Below are 16,752 nucleotides of genomic sequence, written 5' to 3' on the forward strand. Positions count from 1 at the left end.
AATCCTAAAATAATATTCAAAACTACTTGTCCTTGTAGGCTTTAGACTGTAATGACTCGTGACTTAGACATGCGTCCTGCAGGAGAATCGCGCGGGGTAAAGCAGAAGAAGCCTAGGTTCCCTCCGTCATTGCCAAGGTTAAGGTACCGATCCCCGGAACAACCCAGGCACCATCACTTTAGCAAGTGGTACCGAACGTTCCTTAATACTACTCGTAGGAAGCAGGGGCATAACGCGCCTTCAGTGGCGCTCGTCTCTCATGGTCACCAAGGCATTCCTTTCTGGGCCCTTCAGCTCAACTTTCCGGTTCATCTGCAGGTCTGGCCAGTCGTTCGACCGTCGGCTAAGCTTGGTCCGAGGTCCACGCTCTAGGTGTATACAAGTACTACCGGTGCCTTACATCTGTCAACGCGGAAGATCCGACGTTAGAAGCTTCTCTTCTGCGGTGAAATCATCGCAGTCCACTGGATCACACAAAATGGCAACTAAAAAGGGTGGTCGGCCCAAGGCGACGCCGGCGATACCGAGGCCGAGCTCAAGGTTAGTACATAAGACGCCCCTTGTTTATCTTGATGCCATCCGTGATGTGCATTTGAACCCAGCGATTACGTTTTATAAGCAGTGTTGAATCGATCAAATTATCATAACTTGCAATTCTACAGCTAATCTGCGGCAGCGTCATACTCATCTCGCCCAAAAATGAAGTCCTGTTACTGCATCGCGTCAAGACATCAACTTCATTTGCCTCGGCGCATGTATTTCCTGGAGGAAATCTGTCTGCCCAGGACGGAGAATGTCCCGCCCCGGAGGATCCAAAGAGGCACGAGGATGCGCCATGGTACCGCAATGCTGCCGTGAGGGAACTGTTTGAGGAGAGCGGTATCCTGCTGGCGCGAGACAAGAACACAGGCGTAATGCTAGCTGTACCCGAGGCAGAGAGAGAAAGAGGCAGGCGAGCCATCCATCAGCATGAGATGACGTTTGCCGAGTGGTTGAAGAAGCAGAATGCTGCAGCAGGACCGGATATAGGTGCGCTGTTCTCAAGTCGTCCCATAAACACCGACATGTTCAGCTGATGCAGCTACAGAGCCTTTGATCCCGTTCACGCGATGGATTACCCCTACGAATGTCCCCAAACGATACTCCACACAGATGTACCTCTACTTCCTGCCTCTTCCAGTTGAATCAGACCAGTCAGTACTGAACGAGATTCCCGCCGAAGGAGAGAGGGAAGAAATTCATGTTCCTACGAGCGATGGCGGGATCGAAATAACAGAGGCCATGTTTCTGCCTGCAGCAGAATGGCTGCGGAAGGCTCAAAGCGGCGAAATCATCATGTTCCCTCCGCAGTTCCTTCTGTTACATCTAGTGTCGCACTTCCTCGACAAGGAACCGCTAGCGACGGCTTCGCCCGAGGAACTGAGGAACAGACGAGCTGAATTGGTGGAGTTTGCCCATTCGGGAACACCGCCCTGGACGGAGAAATGTATCTCTCCTAAGATGCTCAAAATGTCCTCGGATGGACGGACTGTGTTAGCATTAGATCATCCTGGACCGGAGTTGGAGGGCACGACTCGGGCTGGGGAGCCCGATCGGGTGGTGTATGTACAGTTCAAGCAGGGGGCTGCTCGAAAACTCGATGTTCGATGGAAGAAGGACGTATTTGCAGAGCAGGAGAAGAGCAGTCTGTAATAACGCTGTACATAGCATCATAGAGAGGAAGAGCAACGTGTGAAGCTCACTTGTGAAGAGCCCGAGTCATTTGGCGCTATCCCGCTTTGGGCCTTAGCACCTTGGTACTCCGTAGGTACCTACCTGTATTGTTCCTGGTAAAATACTGTTTGGCACAGACGCCACACGCCACAGAATTGGCACCGCCACACGAGAAAATCGCAGCCCTCGATAAAGGATCACATGACCCACACAACCCGCTCGATTCTCAGTAGATTTTCACKAGTGTCCGCAAGTTGAACCCGCCAGCGCACCTCCGTCTTCTTCACCGTCGCCGACCTCAAGAACCTCATTAAACGCCAAAATGGAGAACGAAAAGGGAGAGATCGTCGATCTGTACGTGAATACTAATGTCCTTCGCTGTTTGCGCTTGAACTGGTTTTACGGTGGTCCGGGGGCCGAGAATGACTCTGCGACTTGGGACAATGCACAAGACGACAGGAGGACAATCTGGGGCGAGCTTTCAGCCTTCACCAAGCGACTGTTGCAGGATAGTCCTTTTTTCGCAGAGTTTCTTCCGGCTTCCGGGAACCAGCAGAAGCAGGAGATCATCGTGAACCCAATGCATTGAATATTGCAAAACGCACAGGACTAACCTTTCTCTTCCTTTTCCTACAGCTACGTCCCCCGCAAGTGCAGCGCCACCAACCGCATCATCAAGGCCAACGACCACGCCTCCGTCCAGATCTCCATCGGCAAGGTCGACGAGAACGGTCGCTACACCGGCGAGAACCAGAGCTATGCTCTCTGCGGCTTCATCCGTGCCCGTGGCGAGAGCGATGACTCCCTGAACCGCCTCTGCCAGCGTGATGGCTACGTCCGCAACGTCTGGTCCGCCAGCAGCCAGCGGTAAACGCGAGGTATCTTTCGTTTCTGGTGTTTGCGGTGCAAGACGGGTTAGTTGGATGTAAGTGCTACATCTATCGAATCTTGTTCGGAGAACGCACATGCTGATTTGGACGGCGATGCGGACAGGAAAAGACGTGCCGTTAGATGAGTTACGTCTGGGAGTTGATGTCCAAAAATCATTTTCTTTTTCCATGAGTCAATGAAAGACTAAAGAAATTCCATCCAATTCAATCCAGTCAGCCCATCCATGCATAGGATTCTCATAGCTTCCCTTCCCCGGTCTTACCGTCATTGGCTCAATTGGCCTGCTGTATCATGATACGACGACCATGTTCAGGATCAGCGGTTTCCTTGCTGTAGTTTCTTTGTCCTTCTCGTTTTTTCCATCCCATTCGGCACATCAAGGCTTCCTCGTCCACGGAATCGGATTGCGTATCGGACAGATATGCATCTGGTTCCATCCCATGAGCGAGGAGGTAGAAAGTAATCATCCAGCCGAATATCAGGATCCGCCTACTGAAGAGCCACTGTTGCAAAGAACATGCGCTGGGGCACAGATACGGGTGGGACATACCATGTTTTCGTGCTTCTTGCATATGTAGTCCTACATTCTAGATTTGATAAGCGGAAGGGTTTGAATTAACATTTTGTAGAATTCTATTCCTTTATGATCATGCATCATTTCGTAGCCCGTTGAAGAAAAAAAATATGTAACGTTTTCTGTCTGTTTTCGATAACTCTAAAACGGATCCAGGATATCGAGTTGAATGCTATTTTCTTTTCCCGTAATATCTCCAACGCATCGAGACACCCTTTTGTCCACTTAGTCCTTCTCCAGTCGCACGGCAGGATTGGTCTCGATGAAGTTGAGGTCGACTTTGTGGCCAAGAAGTTCTCGAATATTGCTCACTCCGTATCTGCGATAACATGTCAGTTGAAGGACTCGAAGAGGAAAGCATGGCAGAACTCACTTAATCATGGTTGGTCTCTCAAGACTTAATCCCCATCCGTAGACTCTCATGTCCTTGGGAATGCCCATGGACTCCAGCATCTCTGGTCTGAACATACCACTGTTTCCAATCTCGACCCACTTGCCCAGTCCTTCGTGGTAACCGAAGATCTCCATACTGGGCTCGGTGTAAGGGTTGTAGGCGGGCTTGAAGCGCAATTGGTGGATACCCATCTTTGCGAAGAAGACCTCCATGAATCCAATCAGACCACCCAGGGTGAGACCGAAGTCAGCAATGACACCCTCAATCTGGTGGAACTCAGCCAAGTGGGTAGCATCGACGGCCTCGTTACGGAAGACTCGGTCGATACTGAAGTACCTTGCCGGCCGCGGGTTCGCGGCGAGTTTGTGCAGGACGTAGGTCGACACCGACGTGGTGTGGGTACGCAGAACCAACCGAAGGGCTTCGTCTGCGTTCCAGGGGTAACGGTATCCGATCGAGCCGTACTTTCCGTTCTCGTGGACCTGGCGCACGTTCTCCCAGTACTCCTTGTAGTCGAGGGGCTTCGCCGAGGTCGCTGCCGACGCGGGCTGAACGGATTTCAGACGGTGGGGATCGTTCAAGGGATCCTCACGCGGAGGGTCGGCGGTGGCAGGGTCTGCAATGTAGAATGTATCTTGAAGATCACGGGCGGGGTGTTGCTGAGGGACGTAGAGGGCGTCGAAGTTCCAGAATCCCGTCTCTACGAAGCGGTTGGTGGGCATCTCCTCGAAACCCATCTCAAAGAAAATATTCCGGAACTCCTGTCGCACCTTGTTGAGGGGATGGAAGGCACCGGCCGGGGTAGGAGCACCCTTGGCCTTGAAGTTGTACGGCTTCAGCGTAGCCGTCTTCCACGATCCGTTTGCGAGCATCTCGGCCGTCAGATCGGTCTCCTCCTTGACAAATTCTTTGGCGAACTTGGGGCCCTTTGAAATCCGGAAGGAAAAGACCTTCTGCAGAGCGATCAATTTCCGACGCTTAAGGTCCGCGATGGCCTTCTGGTCGTTCAAGGTCTGCGTGTTCTTGACGATCAACAGCTGCTCTTGGGTATCATCGACGATGGACTCGGTGTTCGCCCGCAACACATCCTTGTCCTTCTTGATCCAGCCTTTCTTGAATGCATTACCCTGGCCGACCTTGGCGTTCTCCTTTCCGACAATGCCAGGCAAGTCACCGATCTTCAATCCGTCCAAGGCCGCCAATACGGCCTGGAAGACCTTAGCTTCGTGACTGCCATTGGCAGCGATTTCCTCACCCTCCTGGGTCAAAGCAATGGCATCCCTTTCGATTGTTTCATATTCGATCATATTCCGCGAGGCTAGACGGTCGAGCGCACTCTTAATGTTTAGTGAGGGGGTAGAGGGGAAGGCTTTGTCGGAGAGGATTGGACCGTCGGACGCGGACAGAGCGGCCAGGATGGGGTTTGTCAAATCGGACGCCATGGTTGCAGCCGTATGAAGAGGATAACTGAGGTCGAGAGAAAGGACTGCGTGGCGGGGACCGAGACGAGGACTCTGGGATATCAATCACCGTGCCTCTACCCACTACTAAATTGTGACTCTTTTCGGGCCCTGTTACGGGAGACAGTTCAGACCATAGACGCATTCACGTGACACCATCCAGGTACCCCGCCATCATCACAATTACTCATCATCAGCATAAGCCTTTACCTAGACTTGTGCATCAGCATCAATCATTCTGCATCTGAGTTCTGTTATCATCCATAGATGACCATGGATCCATGATATCATTTCCGTGTATACTAATTTGGTCCTAGCTTCCCTGTGTCTTTACTGTCCAGCCCATGAGACAAGGATCGACCCTGGCGTAATGATTCCGCTACACATTCCGCAGAATGCTTGAAAATCGACATCCCTACAAGCCGGGGCACAGACTGATCTAGCCCCGGTCTCAGCTGCTTGACAGCCTTGTCCTCATGATCCTGCGGGATAATGCGTGTGCTCTCAGCCATGTAGCAAATTTCCAAGGCACAGTCATTCCGGGTGACTGGTATGGAGGCGATTCATCCGAAGCGTTTCGCGGCGACTTGATTGCTCCATTTCCTTGTATGGATTGGCTTGAAATTCCGACAAGTAATACCTTTCGACTGGACAGACGTATTTTGAAATGATTCAATGGCTTTGACGGTGCTTGGAAGTCGATACAGGGAACAATCTATTGAAAACGTCGGACTTGTGCCTTGGCAGGAATCGAGGGACCAAAAACAGGAATTGGGGCATTGCACAAGATGGATCAGTCATCACTAAAAGAGATCAGGCGAGCAAGTAAGACAAATACAACGCAGGACTTCATGCTGCTCACTTCCGATTGGGTCAATCTAAATTAATGCAGAGTTCCAAGATCTGACTTCCAAGGTGCCAGTAGGATCATATGGAGAACAGCACTGTACTTGAGTATTGGTGTTCTAATTTCCAGCCACTATTTCGTATCGGACAACTGGCAATGACAAATATTGCGTGCTTATAGGCATTCCTAGATCTCAAGCATTTGAGACTTGTATAGACACCTTACGTAGCCCATGTATGCCAGACAGCCCGCAATTTCAATTTTGGTATTGGATGCACTGGTGAGTGTGTAGGACCAGGCAGTTAGGATTCTTCATTCACGCAAAAGTACCTACCTAAGGTACCTAGGTTGCCTTGGTATTTTTGCCTCCTGTAGGCCCAGTCAGGAATAGTGCCACGGGGTCGCTTCGAGTATACAAGCAAACTATACAATGCTGATTGGCTCGGATGATTTTAACGATGGGTCGGTTACCTTAGTGGGTCCTGGTAGGTGCTTCGAATTGAGCACGATATTCTGAGAGTATCACCGAAATTGTAAGCGCATCTCTACTGCATATAGATTGGAGATATGCAAGTACAGATCTTTTTGTGCTGGGGTACCTGCCGTCTCTGAACGATGGCTACAAGTCCGCAGGAGCTAGCTTGAACAAGACAGAGCTGACACTCCTCAACATGTCGATATGAATACACAGTAGTAGATAGTTAGTGCAGTGGTCGCATTTGCCAGTAAAATTCGGTCTAGCGAAGCCTTGGGCTGGTTTGGTTATCAATGCATCCCCATGTGGCAAGTACCATAGGGGAACAAAGGAGCGCTGCTACGGTGGTCCCTAGAGTAGACACTCTAGTCTGTAGGTGGATTAGTTTTAAGAGTTAGCGTTCAGTAAAAATTGGCCCTATCATGAAGTAGAACGGAAACTGAGACAAGCTCTCGAACGGTTTTCTCCAGTGGATTCATTTTGCCACGCTTTGTTTGAGGACTGGAGAATGTAAAGGGCGGAGTAAGTGGGTATTAGTTTTAAATTCCATTGTCTCCGTTCAGTGTATGAAAAATCCTCTTCTTGTATTTTACTAATTGATCTAGTATTGAAGGTTTGAATTCAGCAGAAAATAGAAAGGCTCCCTAGCCTACCTCCCTAGGTGTTTGTCCTCATATCAAGGGTCATTTGAGCATTGTCTATGGGAATACTCCATAAAGTCAACCATTTCTACTCACCGTCCCGACGACAAAGTAAAGTGTGGTAGCCCAAAAAACGGACTGAACTCTAGCTACAGAACAAATGGAGACACACATGGGGATTTGGGGGGTGATCGTCGCAGTTCCTCTTAGTAGGCAACTATCTACAACTCGTGGCCGTGGCTGTGGCTGAAAGGGAAGATCAGGACAATGTAAATCATCCTTCAAATCCACCACAATTTCCGTAGTTGAGACTGGTAGCGGGTTTTAATAGAGTAAAATATGGCAGAGCGACACATATTGACTAGTTAAAGAATGAAAGGCTTGGACCCTGTTAAGACCCCGAGAAGTGATTGTGGCGCGGTCCAATGAAGATTTTTTTATGGTGGTAAAAGGTACCTACCTCACCTAGGTAGGTATTGACAACCTGGGTTTGCTGGTATTGGTATTATTCATAGGAACTAATCTAGCATCTTACCATTCTTGATACCTTATCAACAGCTTTCTACGGAATATTAAGTCTAGCAACATTTCCTTGTATAACCACTTTAATTGTACTAAGGAATGACACTCATCTGTCCTCCCTGCTCACTGGGGTAGCTGACGATTCCTCTGTAATATCAAGCCCGATGAAGGTCGGCCGGGTTTCACTGGAGATTTCCTAGATCTCTGGCTTAGACGCTAAATCCATTCAGAATTTCAGATATCCCATTTCCACCCCAGGAAAAGGCGCCAACGAGGCCAAAACCAAGCAAGATCCAATCACATCGTTTGCTGCCATACCGATAGACCCCTCAGTTGACCAGTTCCTCTCCCTCATCTTCCTGTCCCCTCCCAGGCTCCCATCTGCTCTCGAGGTATTATTTATCTAGGTACAGAGCATTGTTCTCTTTCACGCGACAGTTTTGACGAGGGTGAGGCTCCTCTTCATCCTCATTATCATTATTCATTCTGAATATCATTATCATTTTTGATATATCTCTTTTTCCCATTCTTGCCTGTGTGGTTTCCCGCACTCTCCTCTTCAACCTCCATCTGACAACTAAACTGCCTCCCCCTTTCGTTGCTGTATTTTTCCCCCACTCCTCTGTACTGGCTTTGTTTTCCACTTACCAACCTAACTTTTTTTCCTTGCTCCGCGTCACAAACCCCTGTATTTTTCCCTCTCCGTGTCTGTCTGCGTGATCTCCGAATCCCATCACCCTCCCCTTCCCCTTGTCCTGCCCTGTCCTGTCCACAAATAATCCCAGGGAATCAATCTCCCAGAGAACTTGGACCGTTCTATCACTCGAGTGGGAGAACTCATCTCGTCTCATCTCCAGCTCATCGATTTCTAGATTCACAAGACGAACACTCCATGTCGTCCTAGCAAATTTGCCTGTTTCTTCGTGTCAGTAACACGGCTTCCCGTCTGGTAGGTTCACCGTTTACTGAGTCTTGATGTGTCCAAGTCGTCCGGATCGACGTTTGTTGGCGTTTTCCTATTACGATTGTCGCTTATGATTGCCGCTTCACCTCTTCCCTTCTCTCAACCGTCACGTCTTCCCTTCGAGGAGGCGACAGCGCTGCCAGATCCGCTTTTCTCTTTACCCTTATTCGCTTCTCCTTCTCTTCCCTCAACTCCGGTGTGAAGCAAGCCCGCCTAGCTCTGCTTGCTATCTCAGTTTGACATATCTCGAGCCCTTTTTTTTTCTTTTCATTCGTCTTCTGGATTCGTCCTCTGCTTCCTTTGCTTCCATGCGCTCGCGACTTTAATTTTCTTCTTGGACGCCTTAATTCCTTTTTATCTCCCTTTTTCCACACACATTTTTCCCTGTTTCGAAAATTGTCCTCACCTTGGTCCCTCGACTTGGCTTTCAGACCATTCACAATACGATATTCCGCCAATTTGGCTATCCTTATGTCCCGACATTGACAGAGTTACTTCAGGCACAATGGCTGGCGCAGACGAGACGCTTGCAGCCGCCTCTGCCATCCTTCAGAATCTGGCCAGAGGCCCCGATGCTTCGATCTCCGACCCGAATTCTTCCCGCACAACTACCAATGGCTGTGATACAAAGTTCGCCAAATTACCAGGAGAGCCTAGCCAAGCAAAGGCGGCATTCGAATTTGAGTTGGAAGCTTTGATTCGACGTGTTCGCCATCTAGAGTTTCAAGTTGTCAGTCATCAACCATACCCCCGACCTGTCCCCGAGTTACCTTTGTCTTCCACCAATAATTCTGATTTTCTGTGGCTTTTCGGGCTCTCTCGTCTGCCCTCTCATGAAGGAGCTGCTTCTAACTCTTCTTGCGGCATGCAGCAGGAAACTTCACGACGTCGCCAGAGAACAAGAAGAACCCGCCGTGAAGCGGAAGACAATGAAGCCGATGAGGCACTCGACGACGACGACAGTGATGGAGATGACGATGTAGACTCGAGAACTCGACTCGTTCGCGAGGAAGACATCAGTTATCTGCGGAATCATGTACAGAAACAGGCGGAGGAGATAAGCTTTCAAAAAGACATCATCGCTCAAGTTCGGGACGAGCTACTACAGCAGGAGGAGCACACGCGACGGGCGTTGACCAAGGTTGAGAATGAAGATGTGGTCCTGTTGGAACGCGAGCTACGCAAGCACCAGCAAGCCAATGAGGCTTTCCAGAAAGCCCTTCGGGAAATTGGTGGCATCATCACGCAAGTCGCGAATGGTGACTTGTCCATGAAGGTGCAGATTCATCCGCTTGAAATGGACCCTGAGATTGCCACTTTTAAGCGCACGATCAACACGATGATGGACCAGCTGCAGGTTTTTGGTAGTGAGGTGTCCAGGGTCGCCCGAGAGGTCGGCACGGAAGGTATCCTTGGTGGACAGGCTCAGATCACTGGGGTTCACGGTATTTGGAAGGAGCTTACGGAGAACGTCAACATCATGGCCAAGAATCTCACTGACCAGGTGCGTGAAATTGCGGCGGTGACGACCGCCGTCGCCCATGGCGATCTCAGTCAGAAGATCGAAAGTCGTGCTCAGGGTGAAATCCTGGAATTGCAACAGACCATCAACACCATGGTTGATCAACTGCGCACGTTCGCAACGGAGGTCACTCGTGTCGCTCGTGATGTCGGTACTGAAGGTGTCCTGGGTGGACAGGCCCAGATCGAAGGTGTCCAAGGCATGTGGAATGAGCTGACTGTCAACGTCAACGCCATGGCAAACAATTTGACTACACAAGTGCGAGACATTGCGACCGTCACCAAGGCCGTGGCCAAGGGTGATCTGACACAGAAGGTTCAAGCCAACTGCAAAGGAGAAATTGCTGAGCTTAAGAACATCATCAACTCCATGGTGGACCAACTGCGGCAGTTCGCCCAGGAGGTCACCAAGATTGCCAAGGAAGTCGGTACAGATGGTGTTCTAGGTGGCCAAGCGACCGTCAATGATGTGGAAGGCACTTGGAAAGACTTGACTGAGAATGTCAACCGAATGGCAAACAACCTGACCACCCAAGTCAGGGAGATCGCCGATGTCACGACTGCCGTGGCGAAAGGCGACCTGACCAAGAAGGTCACGGCCAACGTTCAAGGTGAAATACTAGATCTTAAGAGCACCATCAATGGCATGGTCGACCGACTGAATACTTTTGCCTTCGAAGTGAGCAAAGTTGCCAGGGAAGTCGGCACAGATGGTACCCTCGGCGGCCAAGCCAAGGTCGACAATGTGGAAGGCAAATGGAAGGATCTCACAGACAATGTCAACACCATGGCCCAGAATTTGACGTCCCAGGTCCGAAGTATTTCAGACGTCACGCAGGCTATCGCGAAGGGTGACCTCAGCAAGAAGATCGAAGTCCATGCCCAAGGAGAGATCTTGACTCTCAAGGTCACGATCAATCACATGGTGGATCGTCTTGCGAAATTCGCAACTGAACTTAAAAAGGTCGCTCGCGATGTCGGCGTGGACGGGAAAATGGGCGGTCAAGCCAACGTGGAGGGGATTGCCGGAACATGGAAGGAGATCACCGAGGATGTCAATACAATGGCTGAGAACCTGACTTCGCAGGTGCGTGCGTTTGGTGAGATCACCGATGCTGCAACCGACGGCGATTTCACTAAGCTCATCACTGTTAACGCTTCCGGGGAGATGGATGAACTCAAGCGCAAGATCAACAAGATGGTCTCTAATCTCCGAGACAGTATTCAGCGTAACACTGCTGCCAGGGAGGCAGCTGAGCTGGCAAATCGTACAAAGTCCGAATTTCTGGCAAACATGAGTCATGAGATCCGGACGCCCATGAACGGCATCATTGGCATGACACAACTCACTCTAGACACTGACGACCTGAAGCCTTACACGCGCGAGATGTTGAATGTAGTGCATAACTTGGCGAACAGCTTGCTAACAATCATCGACGACATACTCGACATTTCCAAGATTGAAGCCAATCGGATGGTCATTGAAAGCATTCCTTTCACAGTGAGGGGGACCGTGTTCAACGCTCTCAAGACGCTGGCCGTCAAGGCCAACGAAAAGTTCCTCAGTCTGACATATCAAGTTGACAATACTGTGCCGGACTATGTCATTGGCGATCCTTTCCGTCTGCGTCAGATTATTTTGAACTTGGTCGGCAATGCCATCAAGTTCACTGAGCATGGCGAGGTCAAGCTTACGATTCGCAAATCAGACCGAGAGCAATGTGCCCCCAACGAATATGCCTTTGAGTTTTCGGTCTCCGACACTGGCATTGGTATTGAAGAGGATAAGCTGGATCTCATATTCGACACCTTCCAGCAGGCAGATGGATCCACCACACGGAGATTCGGCGGTACAGGTCTCGGCCTCTCTATTTCCAAGCGACTAGTCAACCTGATGGGCGGTGATGTCTGGGTTACATCCGAGTACGGTCATGGCAGCACGTTCCATTTCACCTGCGTTGTGAAGCTCGCCGATCAGTCCTTGAACGTCATCGCGTCACAGCTCATGCCGTATAAGCATCACCGGGTTCTCTTCATCGACAAGGGCCAGAACGGTCTTCAGGCGGAGAACATCATTAAGATGCTGAAGCAGCTCGAGCTGGAGCCTATAGTAGTGAGGGACGAAGATCATGTTCCACCACCAGAGATTCAGGATCCGTCAGGCAAAGAGTCGGGTCACGCTTATGATGTTATAATTGTGGATTCGGTGGACACGGCTCGCTTATTACGGACCTATGATGACTTCAAATACGTCCCCATTGTCTTAGTCTGTCCCCTCGTTTGCGTGAGCTTGAAGTCAGCGCTGGATCTTGGTATCAGTTCCTACATGACCACACCATGTCAACCAATAGACCTCGGCAATGGTATGCTCCCAGCTCTGGAAGGACGATCTACGCCAATCACCACCGATCATTCCCGCTCATTTGACATTCTGCTCGCGGAGGACAATGACGTGAACCAGAAGTTAGCGGTCAAGATCTTAGAGAAGCACAACCATAATGTCTCGGTTGTGGGCAACGGATTGGAAGCGGTCGAAGCCGTCAAGCAGCGTCGCTACGATGTTATCTTGATGGATGTACAGATGCCTGTCATGGGTGGTTTCGAAGCCACTGGTAAGATTCGCGAATATGAGCGAGAGGCCGGCCTTTCTCGCACACCTATCATTGCACTCACTGCGCATGCCATGCTGGGCGATCGCGAGAAGTGTATACAAGCTCAGATGGACGAATACTTGTCAAAACCTCTGAAACAGAACCAAATGATGCAGACAATCCTCAAGTGTGCAACCCTGGGCGGTTCACTACTAGAGAAAAGCAAGGAGTCCCGACTTTCCAGTAGTGGCGAAATTCACCACTCTGAAGGGAAGCGTCCTGGTATGGAGACAAGGGCCATCACGGCTTCAGGGTCCATCGATCGCGGCTTCTCGAGCCCCGCGGCTGCAAAAGATGATGAGCTCGCCATGGAACGGGTCAGTGATTATCGCTCTCGAAATGTTGTATGAGAAAGCAATCGCTCATTGGACTTTTAGGCCCTGCTACGATCGAACAGCTCGTGAGACGTTTTGAAGAGACACTTTCACATTTCTGCTTTCTTGGTGTCAACAGCCTTGATGCGAACATATACCCATATCGTTTGCCCGCTTGAAGAATTTGTTCTTTGCCTCGGCAATTTGATCCGCCTTTCGCTTCTTTTCCGAGATCATTGTCTCTTGCTACAATCGTTCTCTGTGATCGAGCCATCTACCATCCATCGCCTTGAAATGTTTCTTTCTGCTCATCGATCTATCCCATCCGGAACCCATTGCTTTGCATAGGCTCCTCGCTGGCGTTGTGTCGACGCCTATGCAATGACCTCCTTTTTTTACTTTTTTCCCTCTCATATTGCCCGTATCACAACCTGATTCTATTTCGGTCTTTATCTGTTGAAGCTTTATGTAAGGTGTCCGGCGCATGGAATCCATTGGCGAGGTTTTATTTCGCATTTACCTGCGGCTTAAGATGACAACAATGTGGGCCAGCTGATATGACGATGGAGATAAGAGAGTAGCATTCTCCGCGAGAATTCTACTTTTCGCTGCATATTTCCGACTATCCAAACGAGATTCCCTTGTTCTTCTCAATCCTCTCGAAACCTATCACCTATGTTTCATGCATATCTGCGTCGAAGCGTTGTTCCTTCTTCGTTTCTATTCTACTTGTACTGTATCTAATTTCTAAATTCGGGCAGGCGAGGTCCCCGTGTTGAAGTCTACTGGCTTCGACTTGGTCTGCATCTCTGTCTTCTTCGTTCCGATTCCCCTACTACGAGAATTGTTTTCGCACGTACGAGTTCCGAACAGTTTGATCACACTGTCGTTACCGAGGAAGAATGCAGAAATATCACATCGTGAGGACAGCCCCCTTCTTTTTGTTACACACAGCCTGTGCATTGTGATGCTTAAACTGGGTAGTCGCTTGCTAGAGAGCGCTTTTTCAGTATTATCTGTTTAGATCTGACCTTAACATTTGATTGTTCCGAATATAACCGAATGCCTATCTAATCCAACTAGGACAACGCGGACTGGATGCACGTGCACTAAGAAAGGAACAAACAGCCCCCCGATTAATTGGGACTCATTTTCCTCTCAAACTACGGTATAGTGATGAGATCGTAATCTAAGATGGATATTTTCAGGTCCGACGGCGGAACACAATAGGATTCGCCTTGAGTTTATCGGGCCGGGCGAGGTCTGTCTTTTCTGCCACTGTCCGCTTCTTTGGATCAATAGCGGCAGTGGGCTGCGGTGTCCTTGCTCCGGTCACTGTGCTCGTGGTTACCGGACGTGTAATCGTATTTCCCTGTGTTTGCGGAGGGGGAGGGCGGCTAGGTAGAACGGATAACGTTTGGACGACTTGGATGGTGGTGGTAGTAGAGGTGACAGTGTTACTTCCGCCAAGTATTACAGCTGTTGGGGCTCCTCCTGCTGATATTCCACCTGCTGCTGCTGCTGCTCCTGCTCCGCCGGGTAATGATGTTCCGCCAGGTGCTGGTGATCCACCTGCTGCTGCTGCTCCGCCAGGTCCTGATGCTACTCCGCTAGGTCCTGATCCACCAGGTGCTGCTCCACCAGGTAACGGTRTTCCACCAGGTGCTGGTGCTCCGCTGGGTAATGATGTTCCGCCAGCTGCTGCTCCTCCACCACCTGCTGCTGCTGCTCCGCCAGGTCCTGCTGCTACTCCACCAGGTGCTGCTCCGCCAGGTAACAGTGTTCCACCAGGTGCTGGTGCTCCGCTGGGTAATAATGTTCTGCTAGCTGCTGCTCCTCCACCTGCTGCTGCTCCGCCAGGTAACAATGTCCCACCCGGCGCTGCTGCTGTTCCACCTGGTGCTCCACCTGGCGCTGCTGCTGTTCCAACTGATGGTGTCGCTCCAACCGGCCTGGTCAGCGTGGCAAAGCCTATAGAAATAGGAGTTAAGACAGACACGCCTGCGCCTAATGGTGGCGCTCCGCCTAGTGGTGTTGCTCCGCCTACTGGTGTTGCTCCGCCTGGTCCTGTCGCTGTGGCAGGGCTTGTACTGATAGTAGGACTTGAGATGGGCACACCTGCGCCTGGTGGTGCTGTTCCGCCCGGTCCTGTCGCTGTGGCAGGGCTTGTACTGATAGTAGGGCTTGAGATAGGCACACCTCCGCCTGGCGGTGCTGTTCCACCTGGTCTGATTGGCATGGCAGGGCTCGTGGTAATAGGAGTGGAGACAGTCACACCTCCGCCTACTGGTGTTGCTCCGCCTGGTCCTGTCGCGGTGGCAGGGCTTGTAGGAATAGTAGGACTTGAGATGGGCGCACCTCCACCTGGTGGTGCTGTTCCGCCTGGTCTGGTTGGCGTGGCAGGGCTTGTAGTAATAGGAGTTGAGACAGGCACACCTCCGCCTGGTGGTGCTGTTCCGCCGGGTGGTGCTGTTCCGCCGGGTGGTGCTGTTCCGCCGGGTGGTGCTGTTCCGCCTGGTGGTGCTATTCCGCCTGATGGTGCTATTCCGCCTGATGGTGCTATTCCGCCTGATGGTGCTATTCCGCCCGGTCCTGTCGCTGTGGCAGGGCTTGTAGTGATAGTAGGATTTGAGATGGGCACACCTCCGCCTGGTGGTGCTGTTCCGCCTGGTCTGGTTGGTGTGGCAGGACTCGTGGTGATAGCAGGAGTTAAGACAGGCACACCTCCCCCAACAGTACGAGTGACGTTAGAGACGCCAGGGCCTGTAGGTATGGCAGAGGTCAAGGTCACACTCGGCAACCCAGTTGGTCCGGCCCCGGCAGTGCGTGTGACATTTGCGAAACTGGTTCCTGTAGTCACAGCAAGTCTGGAAGTTTGAGCAGCACCCGATGTTGCAACTCCAACCCCTGTAGTAGGGAGGAGAACAGTTGAAACAATGGTTTCTGTAGTTGTAGCTACAACGTGGGTTGAAGTGGTGTTTTGGAATCCGATTGGACCTCCTCCAGGACCTTGTGGGATGTTAGGAATGCCGGTAGCTGAAGTTACTGGCAGAGTTGTTGTAGGTCCTGCGGCTGCGCCTCCGCCTCCAGGACTTTGCGGTACACCGGGAACCCCAGTAGCCGAAGCCGCTGGCCGAGTTGAAGGTCCCGCAGTTGCGCCTAGGCCTCCGCTAGGAGCCTGAGGCGCACTCGAAATGTGTGTTCCTGTCACGGTTGGGCCTTGTGGAGCGCCTGGGCCTGCGGCTGTCGGAGTTAGGACACCAGGACCCGTTGGAGTAAATTGAGGTGAAATGGCGGGCACACCTGGAGATGCGGTTGAGCCACCCGCTCCTTGAGGAATCTGAGAACCAAGGCAAACTGTCTCAGTAACGGTGACGGTGGCAGTAGCAGTACTCGTGCCAGGAGCGGGACAGGGTGCGCAGGTCGGTGCGGCAGGAGCGGGACATGGTGGACAGGCTTGCGTCACGACAATGGGCGCAAATGGAGGCTGAAATGGAGGAGCGGAGACTGTGGCAGGGGTCGATGCACTGGCAGGCACGCCACCCCCAGCAGGAGAGGATCTCGGTCCCTCAGAGGCAGGGCCACCTCCAGCAGCGGGGGGAAACACCGGAGGGGCAGTTGAAGCAACTCCTCCGACCAGGGAGATACCTGGGCGTGACTCAGTAGCCACTACTTCAGATGAAGCAGTAGCTGGATGTGACTGAGTAGCCCCTCCTGTTGGTGCTGTTGTTGGGAGTGATTCAGTAGCAGCTCCTCCAGTCGGCACTGTGATTGGGAGTGACCGG

General features: G+C 51.3%; 6 protein-coding genes across 6 annotated transcripts in view; 4 read left to right on the forward strand and 2 right to left on the reverse strand.

Annotated features, from left to right (window-relative positions):
* Positions 1–478: 478 nt before the first annotated feature.
* Positions 479–1,692, forward strand: Asppvi_001281 (NUDIX hydrolase; the record flags this gene model as incomplete). Its single annotated transcript, XM_043297582.1, has 3 exons — positions 479–540; positions 677–1,029; positions 1,088–1,692. 3 exons carry the CDS (start codon positions 479–481, stop codon positions 1,690–1,692), a joined length of 1,020 nt encoding a protein of 339 aa, XP_043153517.1.
* Positions 1,693–2,035: 343 nt separating this feature from the next.
* rps21 (40S ribosomal eS21 domain-containing protein) lies at positions 2,036–2,584 on the forward strand (the record flags this gene model as incomplete). The annotated part of the gene is made up of 2 exons (XM_043297583.1): positions 2,036–2,284; positions 2,366–2,584. 2 exons carry the CDS (start codon positions 2,036–2,038, stop codon positions 2,582–2,584), a joined length of 468 nt encoding a protein of 155 aa, XP_043153518.1.
* An 819-nt stretch (positions 2,585–3,403) lies between these two features.
* On the reverse strand, positions 3,404–5,014 carry Asppvi_001283 (phenylalanine--tRNA ligase subunit alpha; the record flags this gene model as incomplete). Its single annotated transcript, XM_043297584.1, has 2 exons — positions 3,404–3,497; positions 3,552–5,014. 2 exons carry the CDS (start codon positions 5,012–5,014, stop codon positions 3,404–3,406), a joined length of 1,557 nt encoding a protein of 518 aa, XP_043153519.1.
* A 3,972-nt stretch (positions 5,015–8,986) lies between these two features.
* tcsC (putative two-component osmosensing histidine kinase (Bos1)) lies at positions 8,987–13,057 on the forward strand (the record flags this gene model as incomplete). Its single annotated transcript, XM_043297585.1, has 2 exons — positions 8,987–12,970; positions 13,031–13,057. The coding sequence occupies 2 exons, from the start codon at positions 8,987–8,989 to the stop codon at positions 13,055–13,057; spliced, it is 4,011 nt and encodes a 1,336-aa protein (XP_043153520.1).
* Positions 13,058–14,397: 1,340 nt separating this feature from the next.
* On the forward strand, positions 14,398–15,846 carry Asppvi_001285 (uncharacterized protein; the record flags this gene model as incomplete). Its single annotated transcript, XM_043297586.1, has 1 exon — positions 14,398–15,846. The coding sequence occupies one exon, from the start codon at positions 14,398–14,400 to the stop codon at positions 15,844–15,846; it is 1,449 nt and encodes a 482-aa protein (XP_043153521.1).
* A 76-nt stretch (positions 15,847–15,922) lies between these two features.
* Asppvi_001286 (uncharacterized protein) overlaps positions 15,923–16,752 on the reverse strand; it is a gene marked incomplete at both ends in the record, with an annotated part of 1,299 nt that continues 469 nt past the window's right edge. The window contains 2 exons of the mRNA XM_043297587.1: positions 15,923–15,976; positions 16,014–16,615. Of these exons, the coding sequence (XP_043153522.1) occupies positions 15,923–15,976; positions 16,014–16,615 (656 nt within the window). The remainder of the gene's footprint in view (positions 15,977–16,013; positions 16,616–16,752) is intronic.

The sequence above is a fragment of the Aspergillus pseudoviridinutans genome, assembly GCF_018340605.1.
Source record: "Aspergillus pseudoviridinutans IFM 55266 DNA, scaffold_1, whole genome shotgun sequence".
NCBI classification, from domain to species: Eukaryota; Fungi; Ascomycota; class Eurotiomycetes; order Eurotiales; family Aspergillaceae; genus Aspergillus; species Aspergillus pseudoviridinutans.